The sequence below is a fragment of the Cryptosporidium andersoni genome (genome assembly GCF_001865355.1).
Source record: "Cryptosporidium andersoni isolate 30847 chromosome Unknown contig_21, whole genome shotgun sequence".
Taxonomy (NCBI): Eukaryota; Apicomplexa; class Conoidasida; order Eucoccidiorida; family Cryptosporidiidae; genus Cryptosporidium; species Cryptosporidium andersoni.
Window position 1 is genome coordinate 266,166 of NW_027122817.1, and position 18,963 is coordinate 285,128.

An 18,963-nucleotide genomic window follows, 5' to 3' on the forward strand; every position below is an offset into this window, starting at 1 on the left:
CAAATATCTACGTAGACATATATATCATTTATTATAACCTTAAGTACTTATTTATTCCCACCTTCTACATGTTGCAGTATAACCTCATCTTTTACAAATGAGAGATGGGGATTTCCTTCCTCTATTACATTTAGTCTATTTGTTTCAAAACTACGGATTTTCGGAGTCTCTATAGAAGTCCTTTTAGCTTTAAATATGCTTAGTAATAATACTCCGATAATAATTATAACTACACCAAGAGAGAAGCCAACGTCACTCTCAGGTATTTCATTAAAAGCACATATTCCTCCGACCTCACTGGTGGCAATGAGTATTGAATTTGTTATTGGTACAACATATATTGCTTCAAATTTACTTAGAGCTTTGTTTAGGAAATACAACTGAAATATAGCACAAGTTAAAGTTACTATAGTTACAACATAAAATTCCCACGTTGAGAAAAAAGAGAATTTCCCGGAAAATAGTTGACTTATATATAGCGTGAATACTTTTGCTGAGAGATTGGTATTTGCACCAAAAATACCTGAGCTGGCACTTACACCAAATGCCTCCAAAATTATTATAATTCTCCTCATATCCTTTATATCTACAAAGTCTGTTGCAACTGATTCAGATGATTTAATAAATTCAGAGCATATAGTAGGTGATGAAACTTCGGAAAATCCGTCAGATTCTATTGGGGAGCTGGGATTTAAATCCATACTTGATATATTGTCAATTAGTTTGGACTGCTTCTGATGTGATGTAGCTACTGTTGAAATTGGACTCAGATTTATTTCGATATTTATGTTCTTTAAGTCCTTTTTATGTTTATCTTTCTTTTTCTTAAAGTACTCTACCAATTTTCTCTTGAAATTACAAAAGTCAAAAGATACTTTTTTCATGTAAACCTTTACTTTATAAATACACTTTGCAAACAATACAGCTACTGAGTTCATAGTTAATAGTGGGAAAATAATCAGTAGTGTAAGATTAATAACTATATAACATATTGCTGCAGGTCTCTTCAATAGTGGTGCGAATTGATATACTGTAGTGAATCCATCTATTTTACCTGCAAAAACAACTACACAAATTATACCCCCAACAATACAAATTGCACCAATCCACTCAATAAAACCAATCCTCTCTTTAAGCCATAAACAAGCAATGAGCATACTCCAAAATATGTGCATGCCAGCAAAGGGAGTAATTAGAGTTGCAGGTGCGAATACTAATGCAGCTAATGTAGCTATTGTGTCAGCTCCAGCTGCTAATATTATTCCAATAAGCCACATAGGGTTTTTGACCATTTCCCAGAACTTAGGAGATTTACTTTTCAGATGAGCAGAATTATCTGGGCTTGAGTGAAGGCTGCATCCATTAATATCTTCCTTAGAAGTAGCAGATATATCCGAAATTTCAGCGATTTTATATCTTTTCTGAGTGGAAAGAAAGCTTTTTCTTACAAAATTGTCACCTAAAGCACCCAAAAGAGAGCCAATCAATGCTATAGAAACACCAATAGGCCATCTCAAGGTAGTTGAACTTGAAGAATCTAAAGTTGGCATATTCTTGCGAAGAATTTTTTTTAATGTCACAGTAATTACTTTGTTACTCGTATTTCTACAGAGTTCAACTTCAATGAGATTTCAGAGAATCCATTAAGTTTATGCGATATGCATTGTAATACTTTAGTTTGAAATAATACTGAAAGATATTAGTTTTTTTTGTTACAAAACTAATTAAATTACTTCAACTGTAACGGATAATACTATCTTTTCGGTAGAAAACTCTTTGTAAGTAGTTATCCAAATTCACTTCATTATCTAATAGATATTTTGACCCTAGATGGTCCGAACGGTCCTAGCTTCTACTACACACCATATAGCACACAATCACGCAATATGGCGCCAATATCATGAAGTTGCTAATCTTTATGTGGGAACTGGTGGTTGCTTGAAAAGTAAAGATAACAAAATAAGCTTCAATATCCTATTTTATTTTTAAAAGTCCCATTTTTTACTGATATTAAAATTGGATACGTAACAAGTTCTAGTAATTGATATCTAATTTTGGTGAAAATTAGTTAGGACAAAGACGCAAATATGGAAACTGAGAAAGGTAATGAAATAGTTGATATTTTATCTGATATTTCTAATTTATTGGAAGCTGGGTTAGACAAGGAAAGCTTAGTACTTTTAATTCGTTTATGTAGCTTAGGTGTAAGTCCTGAGACGTTGTCTGAAGTAATCCAAGAAATTAGGAAAGACATTGCATTATACTCAAACGAAAATGTAGCGAGTAATTAGAGTTATAATTTTTTAGTTAGGATAGCAGTTCTTTACTATGAACTAGCTTTATAGAAACCTTCATTATCAATTACCTCTAAGAGCTTATTTCAATTAATATAGAGACTTCACTACTGAAGCTAGGATTTATATATATTGTTCGTGTTGTATTAAGTAGGATAATATTGTATATACAAGGGGGTTGTTTTCACAAATTTAGAGGTCATTTCGAATAGTATACTGTGCAGCGCCAATGCACGGAATAGTTGGCGGTATGTTTTGGATATATTTACTATCGATACAGCAAATAACATAAGTACGGCGAGAGGCGGTGAATAAATGTACCAATTTCTAGCCAAATTTTGACTGTTCGTCGTTAAGAAATTAAGAACTCCTTTTAAGAAGTATTAAATGCAACAACAGAGATTATCTCTTGTTGAAAACGTTAGAAGTGGATATTTTTGTAAAGGTTCTTTAATTCAGAACATTGTTGTATTATGGGCGTCGATATCTCCTTCAGCTGTACTGCTTTTACCAGCATGTATGAGGGAAACTGGTATTTTTCTGGGAGTTATAATAATGAGCTTTGCATGTACTGCCCTATTCTTTACACAATTGATTTTAATGAAGGCTGCTGTTCATTTAGATGCAGATAATTTTGGAAATACATTACTCAAGTCAATTATTTACAGTGATTCTACAGATAAACATGAAATTAATAATTATAGAGGACAAAGAACATATAGTAGTTTACAAACAAGATTAATCTCCCTTGCAGTTAATATACCAATTTTCTTTGGTATGGCCATTATGTTACCATGTTTCTTACTTATATGGTGCTCATGTGTCGAACAACTTACAGGACAGATGACTATAAATATCTTTCCGAAATCTTTCTTTAATAGACCAGTTGTAATGATGGGTATTTGCTCACTTATTATGTTACCTTTTTGCCTCTACAAGGAATTACAAGCATCTCGTTTTATTAGTTGGCTCTCCTTAATCTCAGGAATACTTTTTGCAATAACAGTGATCCAGTACTTCTTTACGGTTGGAGCAGATGAAAATCGTGGAGTTACTTTGTGGTGGAACCCTAATATAACATTTTCACAGTGCTTGAAGATGTTGACTATATCATGTTTTGCATTTTCTAATCATGAAAATTCCCCAACAACAGCGCATGAGTTAATCAATCCAACTACAGGTAGATTATTAATACTTTCTGGTACAGTTTCTATCTCATGTTTCATACTATTTGTAACTATAACCATTATTTCATACCTCACTTTTGGAAATGCAACCTTACCAAGTGTTGCTTCAAATTATAGTAATAGTAAAAGCTTCTTAGTTTTACTGTCAAAGATCTGTTTAAGCATTTCCAATTTGGTAGCATGTACTTTATCATTACATGCAACAGTATCATCTCTCTCAAATATTATAGTAGCACTGACAGTACCACTTGAACAGACTAACATTATACATATAGGGAAACAGTCAACTACTTTACAACCTAATCCCTGGAGAGGATCCTCAGTTGCATCTGTTAATATTCTTGAAGTGTTCCAAACTGAAGATGAGATCGAATCACATCCAAATAATGAAGACTGTGCTACTAACAAATCAGCTCTATTAAATACTCTAGATTATCAAAATTATAGAAAAAACACCCCAACTACTATTTCGAAGCAGCAAGATCATACCTCTCAAATTCTATTAAACTCTACGAGTTCTACAACATTTATACCCCAAAACAGCGAGATAAATAAGTTATCTTCTATACCACTGAGGGGCTTTGGTGAGTTGTATTGTTTCAATAAAAATAAAGCAAGTGAGATGGTCAGTATACAGAAGGATTTATTTGGAGACAAACATACTTCTATCAATACTTCAGGTCGTTTTGTAGTAGTTGTACTTTTTTTGTCATTTTCAATAGCACTAGCTGCAAATATGGGGGACCTCTTACTTTTAGTTGAGATTGCTACTGGCTTTTTTGAAACCTTCATATGTCTCATTTTACCATTTGTTGCGTATTTGAAGGTGTTCCGAACTTATTGGGGTACACCTTATTTTAAGTACCCACTAACAATAATGATAATGCTATGCACTTCTGGTTGCTTCGCAGCATCAATTTCAGCAATAGTTAATGTATTCTTTTGATTTTAAACATAAGTACTATTTGAATTCTTTTAATTAGCTAGATTCTTGAAGTCATAATCCAAGTTTATTGTTTACATTTTATTAAGAGCCTGTTTCAAAAGCTGTTTCTGTGTACTACTCAACTGTGTAGGTATACGCAAGGTAAATGTTATGACCAGATCTCCACTACTCTTCGAATTAGATATAGGGACACCTTTTCCAGCAATTCGGAGTACATCACCATTAGAGGTTATCGTATCTTTTTTAATATCCACATAACTACCATCAATAAAACTCAGAGGTATTGAGAATCCAAGTAATGCATCCACCAAGTCAATTACCATATTTGTGTGTAGATCATTTCCTACTCTTTTAAACTTATGGTGCTCAACTTCTTGGATTACTAGTATCAAGTCTCCAGGTTCATGACCTAATTTCTGTTCTCCAGAACCCTCAAAGCGAATTGTATCACCTGTGCGCATACCAGCTTCTATATAGACGGTCAATATAGCACTTTCAAGCTCTGTTGGACCGTTTGGACATGACTTACAGTTCTTATCCCATCCCTTTCGTCGCGCAACGCATGAGGGATCATTGATCTGGTGCTGAACCATGAAACCTGGACCCATTTGTTGAGTAAATAATCTTGTCCCTGGTCCAGCACAATCATTTCGATTCTTAAAACAATCTTCAGCATTGATGCAAACAACTGGTCTATTGTATGAAACTGATATCACCTCGCCAAAGTAAAGTTGTTCTAATGAAACGTGAAGCTTCAAAATAGTATCTGCAATTCTAGGAGTATGACTGCTATCTTTTCCACGTCCCATACCAAATATATCTCCAAAGCCCATAGAAAACAAATCAAAAGGATCATTTCGTTGAAACCCATCTGTATGCTGCTTTAAACCCTCTTCTCCAAATTGGTCATAAATACTTCTTTTCTCTTCATCACTCAATACTTCGTAAGCCGTTGCTATTTCTTTAAACATCTCAGATGCATTTGGTGATGTGTTCCTATCAGGATGATATTTCAGACTCATCTGTCGGTACGCCTTCTTGATCTCTGTTGCACTAGCATTCTTCTTTATACCCAATATTTCATAATAGCTTTTTCCATAAGCTATTACAATAAAAAAGAATACATATAAGAGAAAGATATTCACAAAGATCATTTATATTGTAATGTTATCGTATTACTGGTCTATAAATTTCAAACTGGAGTCACTAACCTCTGTCCCCTCATCCACCTTGTACTAGTTACATTGCGCTACTAAGACTCCCTTATTTCCCTCTTTATTACATTTTGCAGCTAATTTAATTACCAAGCCTTATATATAGGTTGCAAAAAACCAAGAATATATTAGCACAACTAAGAATATACTAGGTATCAATTTATGCTATCTGAAGTTCCTTCATAATATTTCATTGAAAAACATTAAAATACAGATAATATTTACGTTAGAAAAGGACTAGACATGTACACATCTATATGGATCTATATATGCTACTTCTCTGTGAAGTTAATTGTTCCATAGTAAACGGGGTTAAAATATTGAAAAAAAGGTGTTGTAAGCCTTTGCAGCCTACATCAAACACTTAAAAGAAAACATTAGTCCAATCCCTCCCCGCTTAGAACAACTGAAAATTTTGCAAGTTAATGCGGGTCACTTCATTTTCTTTAAGCTAAACTTTTAATATGAATGAGGATAAAACTGATTTACCAAAAATTGGTCTTTTTGGAAGATATGTAACTACTGATGGCCTAAAGAGGATAGAGTCGTACAATTATAATGGTGGTGGAGCAACTTACTGTGATGAGTTCATGAATATTTTTTGGGATTACTTTGTAAAGAGTCTACCAGAAACTTTGCCACCTAACGGACTAACAATCCTTGGATTTATATGCTCATTCTTATCAATACTAATATTACTAGTTTATAGCCCGTCTTTGGATCAAAGACTATTGCTACCTTCTACCCTTGCTATCGTTCTCCTTTTGTTTTTATACCAGACATTAGACGCAGCTGATGGTAAACAAGCTCGTAGGCTAAAACTAAGTTCTCCTCTAGGACAATTATTAGATCATGGACTTGATTCTTATTCTACAATTTTCCTTACGACTATTGTATGTGGTACTTGTTGCTGTGGATGGAACTTTGCAACTTTCGCATTAATTTCTATAGCTCAATTAAAGATGATGATATATATGTGGCTTGAATATCACTGTCATGTATACCGGTGCTCTGCCTCTAAGTTCTTAGGAGTAACTGAAAGTCAATTTTTTGTAATGCTACTTTTGCTATTTACCGTCTTCGACAACTATAATACTTTACATATGATATTATTATATAAAGTTACTATTTCTGATCTAATCCTATTTTCAATAGGAATATTTGGAATATTTACAATTGCATATGATATTCTTTTGGGCATAAGGGTATGTCAAGATCAGCAAAGTAAGAAAGCTGCATCCTTGGAAGTATGTGGAGCTCTGTCACATATTGCATTCCAAATCCTTTTTTTTGCATCAGGAGTCTTTAATATTTTACCTATCTCCTCATTTTATGTATTTGTTACAAGTAGTTCAATAATAGCATTGAGAATGAATGTTTCTGCTTTTTCTAAGGATCAACTTCCATATTTACACTGGCCAGTGCTACCCTTTTATATAGGATCTATACTACTATTTTTCGGACCAGTTATTTTTGATATGACAGCGAGTTCACCAAAGTCAGTGTTGTGCTTAATAGCTATCTGGAATAGTTTGTACACTATTGATTTCTCAGTTACTACAATATCTGACATATGCAGTCATCTTGGAATTAGTATGTTCCAGACTTCAAGCGTGAACTCTGTAAACAAAAGAAAAGACGATTTTGTGCAGAGTAAAGATATAACTATCTCAAATATATACTCACAAAGCAGTAATGAGGACAGTGAGTTTGATATAAGTAAACTTAAACTAATGACAAAAAAGGGATATCTACAAGATGAAATCTCATCTAGAGCATATTCTATATCAAGATCTGCAAGATCAAAACTACATAATAGGAAGTAATGTTCTTACTTGAAATAAAGGGTTTTCAATTAAATTATTGATACAAAATTTCAAGTATAAATGGTAGTGACTACTGAAAATTTTTCGACTTACTTTATTGAACATAGATACTGTAGATAAACTTTCAGATTAAATTTACCTATAGTCTTTTTTGGATGTGTTGAAATAAGTTTTAATCCAACTTAGGAAATTAATTGATTAATTCAACTCCTAACATTAAATCTGTCCATACACTTAGCACTATTGATTAGATACTGTCGATCTAATGGTAATATACAGAATATTTAGTTTTTTAATTGCAGTCTACTAACACATACTTACATAATTTCTAATGTTTCTAATTCAACCTTTAAATAACTAGAAGTTGTAATTCAATAACTATTATTGCTAAGTACTCCTGCTTTATAATGGTAAAGTTTTATTACTTATTAATTCTGAGGTGTTTCTATTTCCAAAATTTAATATATGTATTTAAAAGCGTCAATGATATAAAGTACGTACCATTACTATACAAGCTAGGTGTTGCTAAGTTACCAACTTTTTGGCAACTCACTTAGTTACAACATATTTCCTAATTATATTGTTTATATATGTTTCTTACAAAGGAAAAAAAGTTCTTTTCTTATGGATCCTAGCTTATAGTGTTTTAAATCAATCGTTTATATATTAATTTTAGGTACTATCAAATTTCTCTATTTTAACAAAAATGTATGATTCATAAAAGAAATGATACTTTGGTAAAATTTACTTTAAATATAGGCTGTACTCGAAAAACTATTCACATGTAAAACTTTAAAGTTATGTGCTATTATTTGTTGAAAAAAAAATATTATGTATTGTTTTAAATAGAAAGGCCCTATCTGAATAATACATTATTAAATGATATTGCGTTTTGGCGGTCTTCCTATTTTTATAGAAAAAAAGTATTATTTCAGGTTAATTAACTCTACTATGTGTACAATTATATTTACTGCTTGACTTCTTTTATGTTAACCAATCTTTTCAGCCTTAAAGGTACTTTGCTTAAGTATGCGAACTTGAGGTTGTTTCAAAAGAGGAAACCTGCATACCTGCAGAGATTTTTGAATACAAGGAGAAATTTGAACTATTACGAAATACTTGGTGTAGATAAAATGGCTACTCCTGAAGATATAAAAACATCATATAGAAGATTGGCACTAAAATGGCACCCTGATCGCAACATTGAAAATAAGGTGGTAGCGGAGAAAAAGTTTCAGGAGATATCAGAAGCTTACGAAACACTTTCAAATGAAGAAAGACGTAGGAAATATGACTATTATAACACATACAATTCGCAATACATGTATGATAATTCTTTAAATAGTGGGTTAAACCACAATATTAACAATAACAATACTACATCGAAATTGGAGTCTGATGATATTTTTAATGAAATGTTTACTGAGCTCGAAGATATTTTCTTGAAAATGCAATATGCATTGAAAAGTGGAGGAAATTATAATGTCTCTAATATGAATACAACTAGGAGAGAAAACACTTATATACTTAAGAGAGATAATAAGTGGATTAAAGGAATTCTTATTGAAGAACTACTACCTAATGGAAAATCCACATATAGCTTTTATGAATACAATTTGAATGATCTTGAGAAGCAGCAACTCGACCTTGATCCACCTACTGAATTATTTCAGTATCAAATGGGACCTCTAGATACTAAGATATTCGATAGAGTCAATCTTGTATATCTTGCAGATAATTTATTAAATTATATTAGGAAGGTGAGTATAATCTTTATGAAGTTAAATTTACATTCAAAATTAAAAGACAGCATTTTGAAACTATATATTCCAATGTGTTCTAAAATATTGAGAAGATATATCATACAAATACCACACTTGCTAATGCAGTTTATTCGCAATGTTACCAAAATAATAGGTTAGATAACTAATTAGATGAAGAGTCATGTTCATAATTCTCACTTTGACTCTTACTATCTTGTTGTGTTCCTGGAAGCTTATAATAAACGTCTCCTTTTCTATTTTCCAGCTGAGTAGGCTCATTAAATGCACCAAAATTCTCATTGTACTGCGCATGGAAGATTCCACTTCCTTCATCAGTATCAGAGAGGTAAAACTCTGTGCTGTTTCGAAGTGACTTAGATAGCTGATCAGTTATCTGGTTCATCATTTCAAATAATGGAATCATGAGTAGCATGTTCTTGTGTCTTGGGGAAATATTTAGTGCCGTGAAATCATCAACTTTTGTAAAGTTCCACATTTGTCCAAAATGTGGATGACCACGTTTCCCGAATTCCACAAGAGTTGCCTCAAATTCAATTAGATCCCCAACTTTTATTTGTGCTACTTGTGGAAGTAATATTTCATTAAATGCTAATGCTAAGTCAGGAACAGGACTCCCAGATGTTGTTGTAATTTGAGGAGGGTCCATACCTATATATATAAAGTGCTTCTTCCAAAATCCTTCTTGAACTTTAATGATTCTTCCGCTCCAAGATACTGTTCTATACTGGTAATGATCTTCAAATTCTTTTATTGCCCTTATGGGATTTCCGAGATATGATCTCGTACCACAGTTTTCTAAAAATGATAACCAGGTTTTTTCTGTAGGTAGTCCACGTTCAACATCAGGTAAACCATATAATCTCAAAAGTGTACGTAGCAACGTAAAGCCAAGCACTGTAATGAGTATAAGCAAAATCACAAAAACATATTTTCTACTTAGAACTACAGCACAACTCCCACATCTAACTGTCATAACTTCAGATTTAATGGAGGGACACTTTATTCGTCCATTTCTGCAAATTTTGTTTAAGCATCGAGGACAGGTATGAACAGAGTCTTGTAGTAATGACCAAAATAAGGGCAATACAGGACAACTTATCCACCCCAATACTAAGAACAAAGTAAAAGCCATTAGATATGTGAACCAGGAGCTCTCTAGTTGTACTTGAGTAACAACTTCTTCTTTGCAAAAAGGGCATGTACACTCGACTGGGCTATCCTCAAACTTTACTTCTGCATTTAAATCTTCTATATCTTCATGCTTTACTGGTTCAACCTCAAAGTGAATGAATTTTCCTGCAGGTTTCATAAGACCAACTACTTTATCTGTTTTAATTAACAGAATTACTCATAAACTAAAAGTGGCGCTGAAGAGTTTATAATGGATCTGAATTGCTATGGGTGCCCTACAGTGTTTTTTACCACTTACTAAGCGTTCTCATGTTTATCAGCTTATTAGAACACAGAATAATTCATTTTTTGATATGTAGTTATGCAGATAAATACTCCCTTATCATCAATATAGCAACAGATTAAAAAAAAAGGTCACACTTGGAAATCTTACTGTTAAATATTAAACTTGCGTAACAGTAATTAGTATAAGAAACTATTTTTGGACATACACTTTTTTTGCAATAATAGAACAAAAATACAAATCTAGTGGAGAAGTGTTGATTACAAGAATTTGTGACTTCTGAGAACCAAAGAATTAGTTTATCGAATAGAATAAATTAAATAAACCAAGTAATTTTTGTTCTGAAATTTTACGCCTAATTGCTGTAGTGAAATGTATTTAAAGACCACGGTGCAGAATGCGCTTGAGTAGGATGTTGTAACGCGTTTTTTATATAGAAAATGCTACATTTGACTAATAAACAACAGGAGGAGTTACAACACTTGTAAATATTGAAATTAATGCTTTCTATCGTATATTTTTAGGAAGTTTACAGCAAAAGTTGACTTATTTTGAGTGGATACAAATATTACAAAAAATTAAGTGAATTTCCATGACTGAATTGCAAAAGAGAATTCTGAATAGTTCAAGTATTTGTAATTTGCTCTACCACTTTTACTCACTTTGACAAATTACATTGTTTTTACAAGTACAATTTAAAGAGGTTTTACAATATAAAGTAACTATTGCGCAGTATGGAGGACAAAGAAGAGATTGATCACTACCACTCTAAAAGCTCAAAGAGAAGTTCAAAGTATAAGGAACTAACTGCTTTTAAAATACAGGATTAAATATCCAATAAGTATGTCAATTTAAACAAGTGATAGATTTAAATAATTATTGTGTTGAAGCTTACTCGTTTCTGAAAACCTGTGCTATTTTATTAGTTTTATTCAGTTTTCAGAAAAATATCTGTTACATAGTGATAATACAATATCTTTTTTGTATTAGAAGCAATGTAAACCGTGCTAAGATGCTAACTATTGTATTTACTTGATGTTCCCCACCTTATATTGTATTCTGAAACTAAATTTGTCAAAATCTCCTAAAAAAGTCTAAGTAAAACATCAATTTTAAAGTGGATTGAAGTATTTAACTTACATCATTCTTAAGTAATTCATGGACAATTATATTGGAACGTTCTCTTATTTCAACGTTTTGGATAAATAGAGGCTAAAAAAATAAAAAGTTAAATAGTAATAATGTACCCTCTTTGTTTAGCATAATTTGGGACTTACCATCAACATTTTAAATTCGTGAATTAGATATTGCTCAAATTCTTTGACATCTTTAGCTATATGTATCCATTCTGTAAGAATATTACTATAAATATGTTTTGTCAATTTAGATTCAGTTCTTCCAATTTTAGTTGTCTTGTAAAAAGTAACAACGACTTTGCCAAGCAGATTTAAGATACTAGGCTCAGATTTAAATCTGGTAAATTTAATTTTCTGTAAATTTACATCGAAGTATAAATCAAGTTCAGTAACAATTCCTTGAAGCCCAAACAAAAACTGACTATATTTTTTGAAGTGATCCCTTAAAATATTTTTCTCTTGTTTCCATTTCCTTGCTTTTTTACTAAATAATCTTTTTAACCACTTAAGTACTCCCCTAGAAATTGTTTTAATGGTTCTTTTTTTCTGGAATATAGATGAATCCTTTATCCCTAGTTCTGCTCGGTTGCACATATTTAATAGTAGGTCAAGTAATGACGCTGCATTAATTGGACATCCTGCGTAAGAGACAAGTGAGTTTTGAGATAAACCATAAATTATTGTTAGATTATCCTGTATTGAATTCAACAAATATATTTTTTTAAGTAAATGGTGGAAGCTTTTGTATCCTATTTTTAATAACATTGTGGGCCACATCTCTGAAAGAAGTATGGAGAGATCAATTAATACACTTTTCTCTAAATTCTCTAAGGCAATGGATTGTTGCAAGAAGAGTTGATAAAGTTCATCAATTCTTAGAAATTGCCTTGATCTAATGTAAAGTTGACACCAGTAGAGAGTAGAATTGTGCGTTAGCCATTTATCTCGTTGAATCCCACAATAACCATCACGGCCTAGGTATATTTCAGGAACTGGGTAGGGGTTCAACAAATCATGAGGAAATGGCTCTGATACTATTGATACAACATTCTGTAGTGAATTTGAGAGTATCTTTACTAGCTCATAAATTTTAACTAAATCATTTTTATAGCTGAATATGTACAAAGCTCTAGATTGCATATCTCTGTTTAAAACATCATTTTCCCCTAAATCTTTAAATTTTTTGTTTAAATTAAAAGATCTCAGATGGGATAGGACTTTACTTAGGTGTGCTATTTTACTGTATAGTCTCTTGATCGTCACTTTTAACTTCTTTGGCTGTGACATATATAGAGCATCATTAATAGAAACTCTTAATGGAATTATTTGAAATGGAATCAGTAATGAGTTATCAGTATTATTTAGTTTTCCAGAACTAAACAAACTTACTGCCACTTTAACACTCATTTTCTCCAAGGCGAGACCCAGAGAATCAAGAGTGAATTGTAATTTTTCAACTCTTAATATTACAGCTTTTGTATCACTTCTAATAATCTTGGCAGTTCCAGAAATAATTTCAAATATAGAAGACATCACTTTAATCGTTTTATGTGACATATTTGCAAGATTTCCTCCAGATAGTGCAAGTTCTCTAGACTTCTCATGGAGTTTATTTCTTGCATTTAAAATAAATTTTCTCAACATTCTCCTAGAAATCTCATACCCACGTAATTTCCCAATTTGATATGTAATATTTCTCTGTAAAAAATAAGAGCAATTTATTAACTTTAGAAACACATTAGTGAATTTTGATTGCGTATTCATACTTTTTAAAGACAAGTAACTTGTTAGGTCTCTGCAAAGATCTTCAGGTAAAGTATTGTTTTCATAAGCAGATCTATTAAGACTAGAAATAGCAGCTTCCATATAAAAATGATCAGAGTAACTTCCAATTATCGTAAGGAGTGAAATTAAAGAGCTGTTCAACTTTAAAAGAGATCCTGAATGTGTGTCTTTAAAATAATGAGGTATATTAGTTGCTTTTACAGATACTCTGTATAGTTCAAATAAATGTTCAAATTCTGAATTAGTACTTTGGGTTGTAATATGTGGGAAAAGTGAATCCTTTAGTAATTGATTTTCAAGAAGGTTTTTTATTTGCATATCATCAGATGTCATGCTACTCATAAAACTAAGCAACGGAACAAATGCCTTCACTCCAATTAATTTATTAATAGCATTATGAAAAATAATCAAATCTTTAAATTGAATATGAATTTTTTTCATTACAGAACTCCATGAGATAAAAGGTTTTGGTGGAATATATTGTTCATTCATTAAAGGTAATTGGTTAAAGTAGCCATACCATATCATTTCCAAAAGCTTTAAAGTCTCAAATAATGTAGAGTTTAATCGCTCAAGCCACATAATTCCTAATAGTGACTCATTTAATATACCAACACTTGCTACTTTGCACTTTAGTTGTAACACAAGTGATAAGTATAATGTTGAACAAAATATATTTCGTACCTTTTTCTTGACTAAAAAAAATTCGGAACAGTTATAATAGATTGATTGCTTAGTATTATTACTTAAATTCTTTAAAAATGAAAATCCCAGCTTATTTGAAGATAAGAGGTTTAGTCCAGGAATTGTCATCAGGTTTTCGCTTGATCCAGGTGAAGTATTAATTAAAATCTGGATAGTATAACATGTATCCAAAGCATATCTAGCCAAGCTTCTCGCTAAAGTTCCCATTTTCAGTGCTTCTTGTTGATTCTGTGCACTTTCTTTCTTACCCGAGTAAAATTTTATAAGTCTATTGTTGGAGCTAACGATAGTCGATAATAAAGCAACCTTAAGGGCAGCAATTTGTACATTTGGAATTGTGTACTTATCACTGCTCTGAATGAGAGGCCATGGTATCATATTAAGTGTGCGATTTAGATTTTGGCTTGCTTGTATTATATTTGTAAGTATATTGTTTTTTAATGCGCTCTGTACAGTTTCGTTAAAGTTGATTTTGAATAGATCATATGTAGGACATTTAATATTTTCAGAGAAAATATTTCTTGAGCTTATTTTAAAGTATGGATATAACTTTTTACTACCAATATCATGTGAGTAAGTATCAATAAGAGATTTTGTAAAGAACAAATTCTTCATATGCTTCTCTTTCTCTTTACTAGTGTAATTGTTTGGCTCTATAACTATAACTGACTCATCATCTTTATAATAATCTTTTAAAATATCCAAGTGTCTTTTTATATCTTCTAATGAACCTATTTCCTCTTGTTTAGATATTTGTATATTAAAGTATTCAATTTTCGAACCATTATTGTAATTAGTCACATTATAGTTTGTGCCTGTAGCTTTTATATCCATGAAACTACATAGTGTGTATATACTAATTGAAATATAAATATAAAAGTACACATGCTCTAGCATAAGTTTAAAATCTTCCCCTGGTGGCCATAATACTTTGAGATGTTGATACAAGCTAGTTAGACAGTGAGCGGGTACCCTGATGACATGAAGGTTTCTCCAAGACTTACATGCAAAAGAGAAAAAACCAGTTTCTACATATTAGGACTGTAGCAAATAATCGATTTATCACTCATAATGTGTTTTGTCTTATCTTTGGTACTTAAAGGTAAAATATAAGTGTGCTACTAGCCATATATATGATTATGTAAAAAAAAGAACTTAAGTGAACAACTTCGGGATAACTAACTGTATCAAACGTAAGCTAGATGACTCCAACAAATTTTCACGAAACATTGTTAGAATTCTCTAAATTAGCCTTGTTAAAGCATATAAAAGATTTTATTTAGATGGACCCAAGGATTAGTCGCGTCTTAATCTGATCAGACACCCTATCTTATCACTGAGAGTTTTGAAATATTTTCACTTAAAATAATATTATATATGAATAATATATTGAAGTTAACAATATTAATTGTATTTATACCTAGCTTATTATTTGTTTCAGCTTTCAGAGAGTGTGATATATATCTTATTGTAACGATGGTGCTGGAGGATACTACACCTAATACTGTTCCTTTGTCACGACAATTTTAATAATAGACAAAATCTAATTTGTGTTCATTAAATTTACGAGAGTCACTATTAATACGTAAATTTACAAATAGATGAAATTTTTTGATATTATATCTTATAAAATAAACAATAAGTAAAATCCAGCTTGTAGAAATATAAACATCGCTTTGCTTATAATCTCAAAAAGTTCATAGGATTTGAGTATTCCTATATTAAGAATACTGGTAAAAATACTCAATTAGAGCTTTGATTTTACAGTAATTTTAATATTTTATATCTAAGTATTTTTGAAATATTAAAGACACTTTTAATTGTTTTTACATATGCTATAAGGTCTTGTTGAAAGAGTACTAGTACATTAAGTGCTTTAGCAAAAGAAGTCCCAGAATAATGAGGATCTTCAGTATTATAATATTTGAAATTTTGCACCTTAACAATAAATATATGTCGACATTTTCAGGAGTATAGGTTATTTATTCTGGTTTGATCACTGTATGAAATGGCCATTTCAAATTATGTTAATCTAAGAAGTGACAATTTATATAACAGGATTCCTTCTTAACACTTTAAAATAGTCGCATATTTTATCCCAGTACTTTCTAGTATATATGTCTGAGTAAATTGAATAATTAATTTAATACTACTTTTAGTTCAGTTATAATAACTTCTTGGTATACAGACAATTATAACTGAAGCTAATGATATATTGAAACAAATAAATACAAGGAATTATTTTAATTTCTATATATATCTAGTTTCAACAGTATTTAAGAAGTATAATTGATGGGATTGTTCAATTAAACACAAACATCCATCTATAATACACATTTAGTGCGGCAAGGCTGTGTGTTAAGTGTTAACTACTTTAGCATGAATATTATAATCTATATAGAAAGGAAATACTGAGCTTCAAAAATAAAAAAAAATATGAGAAGTATATATTGTTGTAGGTTCTGCCTAGTTCCATATATAAAATATGGAGACTCTTCGACAAGTAATAATACTGGAAGTGGTAAACAGACAGATGTCACATATATGTCTATACTAAATTTGCTGAAGACTAAATACTCAAATAATACAGCCTATTATGAAGCAAAATCTAGTAGTGAACAGTTAGAACTAAGAGAGTCTCTTACAAAAATTGATAGCTGTGTAACTCAATTAGAAATAGGCAAGCAAAGTGACACAAGTGTACCAATAATAAATTTTTCAAAGAAAAGTATGTCTAAGAAAAGTGTGCAGAGTAGTAATAAAGCTAATATAAACCTTATTGGGTGTTTTAGACCACAAAATTATGATGACAGCATGGACCTTTGGTTTCTTTCTAAACGTTTTGCTAATAAATCTAATACCAATAATTCCTTGAAGAATATAATAGAAAATAGAGAGACAGAAAAGTCAGTTAAAGATATCATTGCAAAAACAATGGGATGGTTTGAACAGACATCTAATGTCAATTTAGAAACTTTAAAGAAAGAGTTAGAGTGCTTAACAGATGCAACTATTGAAAATAGGACCAGTTTAGTTAATTTTTTATAACTTCCTAAATAGTTCCTCTGAAGTTTTCCTGAGCTATGATTTTATGAAGTACAAAAAGATAGTATACATGATATAATACTAGATTATTACTACAATATACAAGTTTTTAATGGTATAATTACTTTGATTATTGTCAGTTTTTGATTTTAATACTTATAGGGCTTCTTACAGAAGTCATCATTAAAATAGCAGTGAAAGTCACTAAGCTTGTTGAGAGCCACTGATTGACAAGAATAACTAATAAATTAGAATAGTATAAACTATTTATTTCATTACAAGTGCACATAACAAGTTTACTATTTTTTCTAGTATAACTTATTTAATCTAACTTGATAACACAAAGCCTCTTTCCAAGATTACCCTCCAATAATAAATTTAATATATATTTTCGTTCTGTTGTATCTTATTTTTTGTATACTTTTTTTAAGTGAAACATTTGTAAATTTCAACATATGAAATATCGAGAATATAGCTGCTTGCAAATATAACTTTGTACATAGTTGAGAAGTATTTTATACAAAATATTTAATTTTAAGAAGATAATTTCTATGATGTCCACCTAACACATTGTTGGTTGTACAAGTAATAAGAAGTACAGGTGAACAATTTAATTTTAAAATTCGCTAACTAGAGGAAAGAATACTTTTAGTATTTGAAAAAAGTTAATTTTGCAGTGACTACAGTAAGCCTTGCCTCTATTATTTTTTTTTCTACTAGAAGTCTTCAATACTAATGTTATACTCTTTTATATAGATGCACTTTATTTCTAATGTATCATTTCCTACTATCCAGTGGTAGCGTACAACCTTCATGCTAATAACGTCATAGTTATACTAAGTACAATGGCTAATAAATTTCCTTAGTCATGGATACTATAGGTAAGCACTGTGAGAAAATCGGGGTAGTTAACAAAGATTTTTTTTTTAGGGGATAGTAGTATATCATAAGTTTTAAGCGTCAATTTGTTGATTTCTTGGGTAGCACCAAGTGATAGTAATATCTTATATATATAGATATTTTAGCCTATATAGCAATATATGACATTCACTACTTTAAGGAATTTACTTAATAATACAGGAACTTCTACATTACAAGTAAGATAGCTATAAAATAAAAATGTTTACTCAGTAGTTAACTGTACGGGAAATAATTCACTTCTAGATTTCTCCACTTCGCGGTTTTAAAGTTGTAGATTCGCCAGTACGTAGTTAAAAGTTTCTACTTCTAAAAATGTCCTATGAAAAATTTATTGAGAAGATCCCTGTGGCAAGGGTAAGTAAATGATTCTAAACTATCTGTGTATGCATATAATTAAATAATAAGCTTTTTCGATATTTTCTGTCTAACTAATAAAATTTTTCAGAATAGATTAATTAATATATGCTCAGATGGAATTTGGCTTGGCAGTCAGCTCCTATGGATAGGAGTTACGAGTATCTTAACTCTAGCTGTTCCTGTCCTATTTCACTATGAGAAAGAGTGCCAAATGTTCGAGCTACATGCTCAAATGATTCAGGCACAGTCAAATATCAACTCAAATATCTCTCAATAAGATTAGATACGAGATATTACTTTGATCTTTTTTTTTAAAAATCTATATCCAAAGCAATTATAATTACTATGA

At 31.1% G+C, this 18,963-nt stretch overlaps 10 protein-coding genes across 10 annotated transcripts; 6 read left to right on the forward strand and 4 right to left on the reverse strand.

Moving 5' to 3' along the window:
* Positions 1-47: 47 nt before the first annotated feature.
* cand_015530 (uncharacterized protein) lies at positions 48-1,550 on the reverse strand (the record flags this gene model as incomplete). Its single annotated transcript, XM_067211788.1, has 1 exon — positions 48-1,550. One exon carries the CDS (start codon positions 1,548-1,550, stop codon positions 48-50), a length of 1,503 nt encoding a protein of 500 aa, XP_067069583.1.
* A 537-nt stretch (positions 1,551-2,087) lies between these two features.
* cand_015540 (uncharacterized protein) lies at positions 2,088-2,291 on the forward strand (the record flags this gene model as incomplete). The annotated part of the gene is made up of 1 exon (XM_067211789.1): positions 2,088-2,291. The coding sequence occupies one exon, from the start codon at positions 2,088-2,090 to the stop codon at positions 2,289-2,291; it is 204 nt and encodes a 67-aa protein (XP_067069584.1).
* A 390-nt stretch (positions 2,292-2,681) lies between these two features.
* cand_015550 (transmembrane amino acid transporter protein) lies at positions 2,682-4,427 on the forward strand (the record flags this gene model as incomplete). Its single annotated transcript, XM_067211790.1, has 1 exon — positions 2,682-4,427. The coding sequence occupies one exon, from the start codon at positions 2,682-2,684 to the stop codon at positions 4,425-4,427; it is 1,746 nt and encodes a 581-aa protein (XP_067069585.1).
* A 71-nt stretch (positions 4,428-4,498) lies between these two features.
* cand_015560 (uncharacterized protein) lies at positions 4,499-5,581 on the reverse strand (the record flags this gene model as incomplete). The annotated part of the gene is made up of 1 exon (XM_067211791.1): positions 4,499-5,581. The coding sequence occupies one exon, from the start codon at positions 5,579-5,581 to the stop codon at positions 4,499-4,501; it is 1,083 nt and encodes a 360-aa protein (XP_067069586.1).
* A 524-nt stretch (positions 5,582-6,105) lies between these two features.
* Positions 6,106-7,467, forward strand: cand_015570 (CDP-alcohol phosphatidyltransferase domain-containing protein; the record flags this gene model as incomplete). Its single annotated transcript, XM_067211792.1, has 1 exon — positions 6,106-7,467. One exon carries the CDS (start codon positions 6,106-6,108, stop codon positions 7,465-7,467), a length of 1,362 nt encoding a protein of 453 aa, XP_067069587.1.
* A 1,133-nt stretch (positions 7,468-8,600) lies between these two features.
* cand_015580 (uncharacterized protein) lies at positions 8,601-9,389 on the forward strand (the record flags this gene model as incomplete). The annotated part of the gene is made up of 1 exon (XM_067211793.1): positions 8,601-9,389. One exon carries the CDS (start codon positions 8,601-8,603, stop codon positions 9,387-9,389), a length of 789 nt encoding a protein of 262 aa, XP_067069588.1.
* Positions 9,390-9,393: 4 nt separating this feature from the next.
* On the reverse strand, positions 9,394-10,560 carry cand_015590 (uncharacterized protein; the record flags this gene model as incomplete). Its single annotated transcript, XM_067211794.1, has 1 exon — positions 9,394-10,560. One exon carries the CDS (start codon positions 10,558-10,560, stop codon positions 9,394-9,396), a length of 1,167 nt encoding a protein of 388 aa, XP_067069589.1.
* A 1,120-nt stretch (positions 10,561-11,680) lies between these two features.
* cand_015600 (uncharacterized protein) lies at positions 11,681-15,125 on the reverse strand (the record flags this gene model as incomplete). Its single annotated transcript, XM_067211795.1, is given in 4 exon segments — positions 11,681-11,749; positions 11,806-11,877; positions 11,943-12,013; positions 12,029-15,125. The coding sequence occupies 4 exon segments, from the start codon at positions 15,123-15,125 to the stop codon at positions 11,681-11,683; spliced, it is 3,309 nt and encodes a 1,102-aa protein (XP_067069590.1).
* Positions 15,126-16,727: 1,602 nt separating this feature from the next.
* On the forward strand, positions 16,728-17,339 carry cand_015610 (uncharacterized protein; the record flags this gene model as incomplete). Its single annotated transcript, XM_067211796.1, has 1 exon — positions 16,728-17,339. One exon carries the CDS (start codon positions 16,728-16,730, stop codon positions 17,337-17,339), a length of 612 nt encoding a protein of 203 aa, XP_067069591.1.
* Positions 17,340-18,569: 1,230 nt separating this feature from the next.
* Positions 18,570-18,891, forward strand: cand_015620 (uncharacterized protein; the record flags this gene model as incomplete). Its single annotated transcript, XM_067211797.1, has 2 exons — positions 18,570-18,611; positions 18,703-18,891. The coding sequence occupies 2 exons, from the start codon at positions 18,570-18,572 to the stop codon at positions 18,889-18,891; spliced, it is 231 nt and encodes a 76-aa protein (XP_067069592.1).
* Positions 18,892-18,963: the final 72 nt, after the last annotated feature.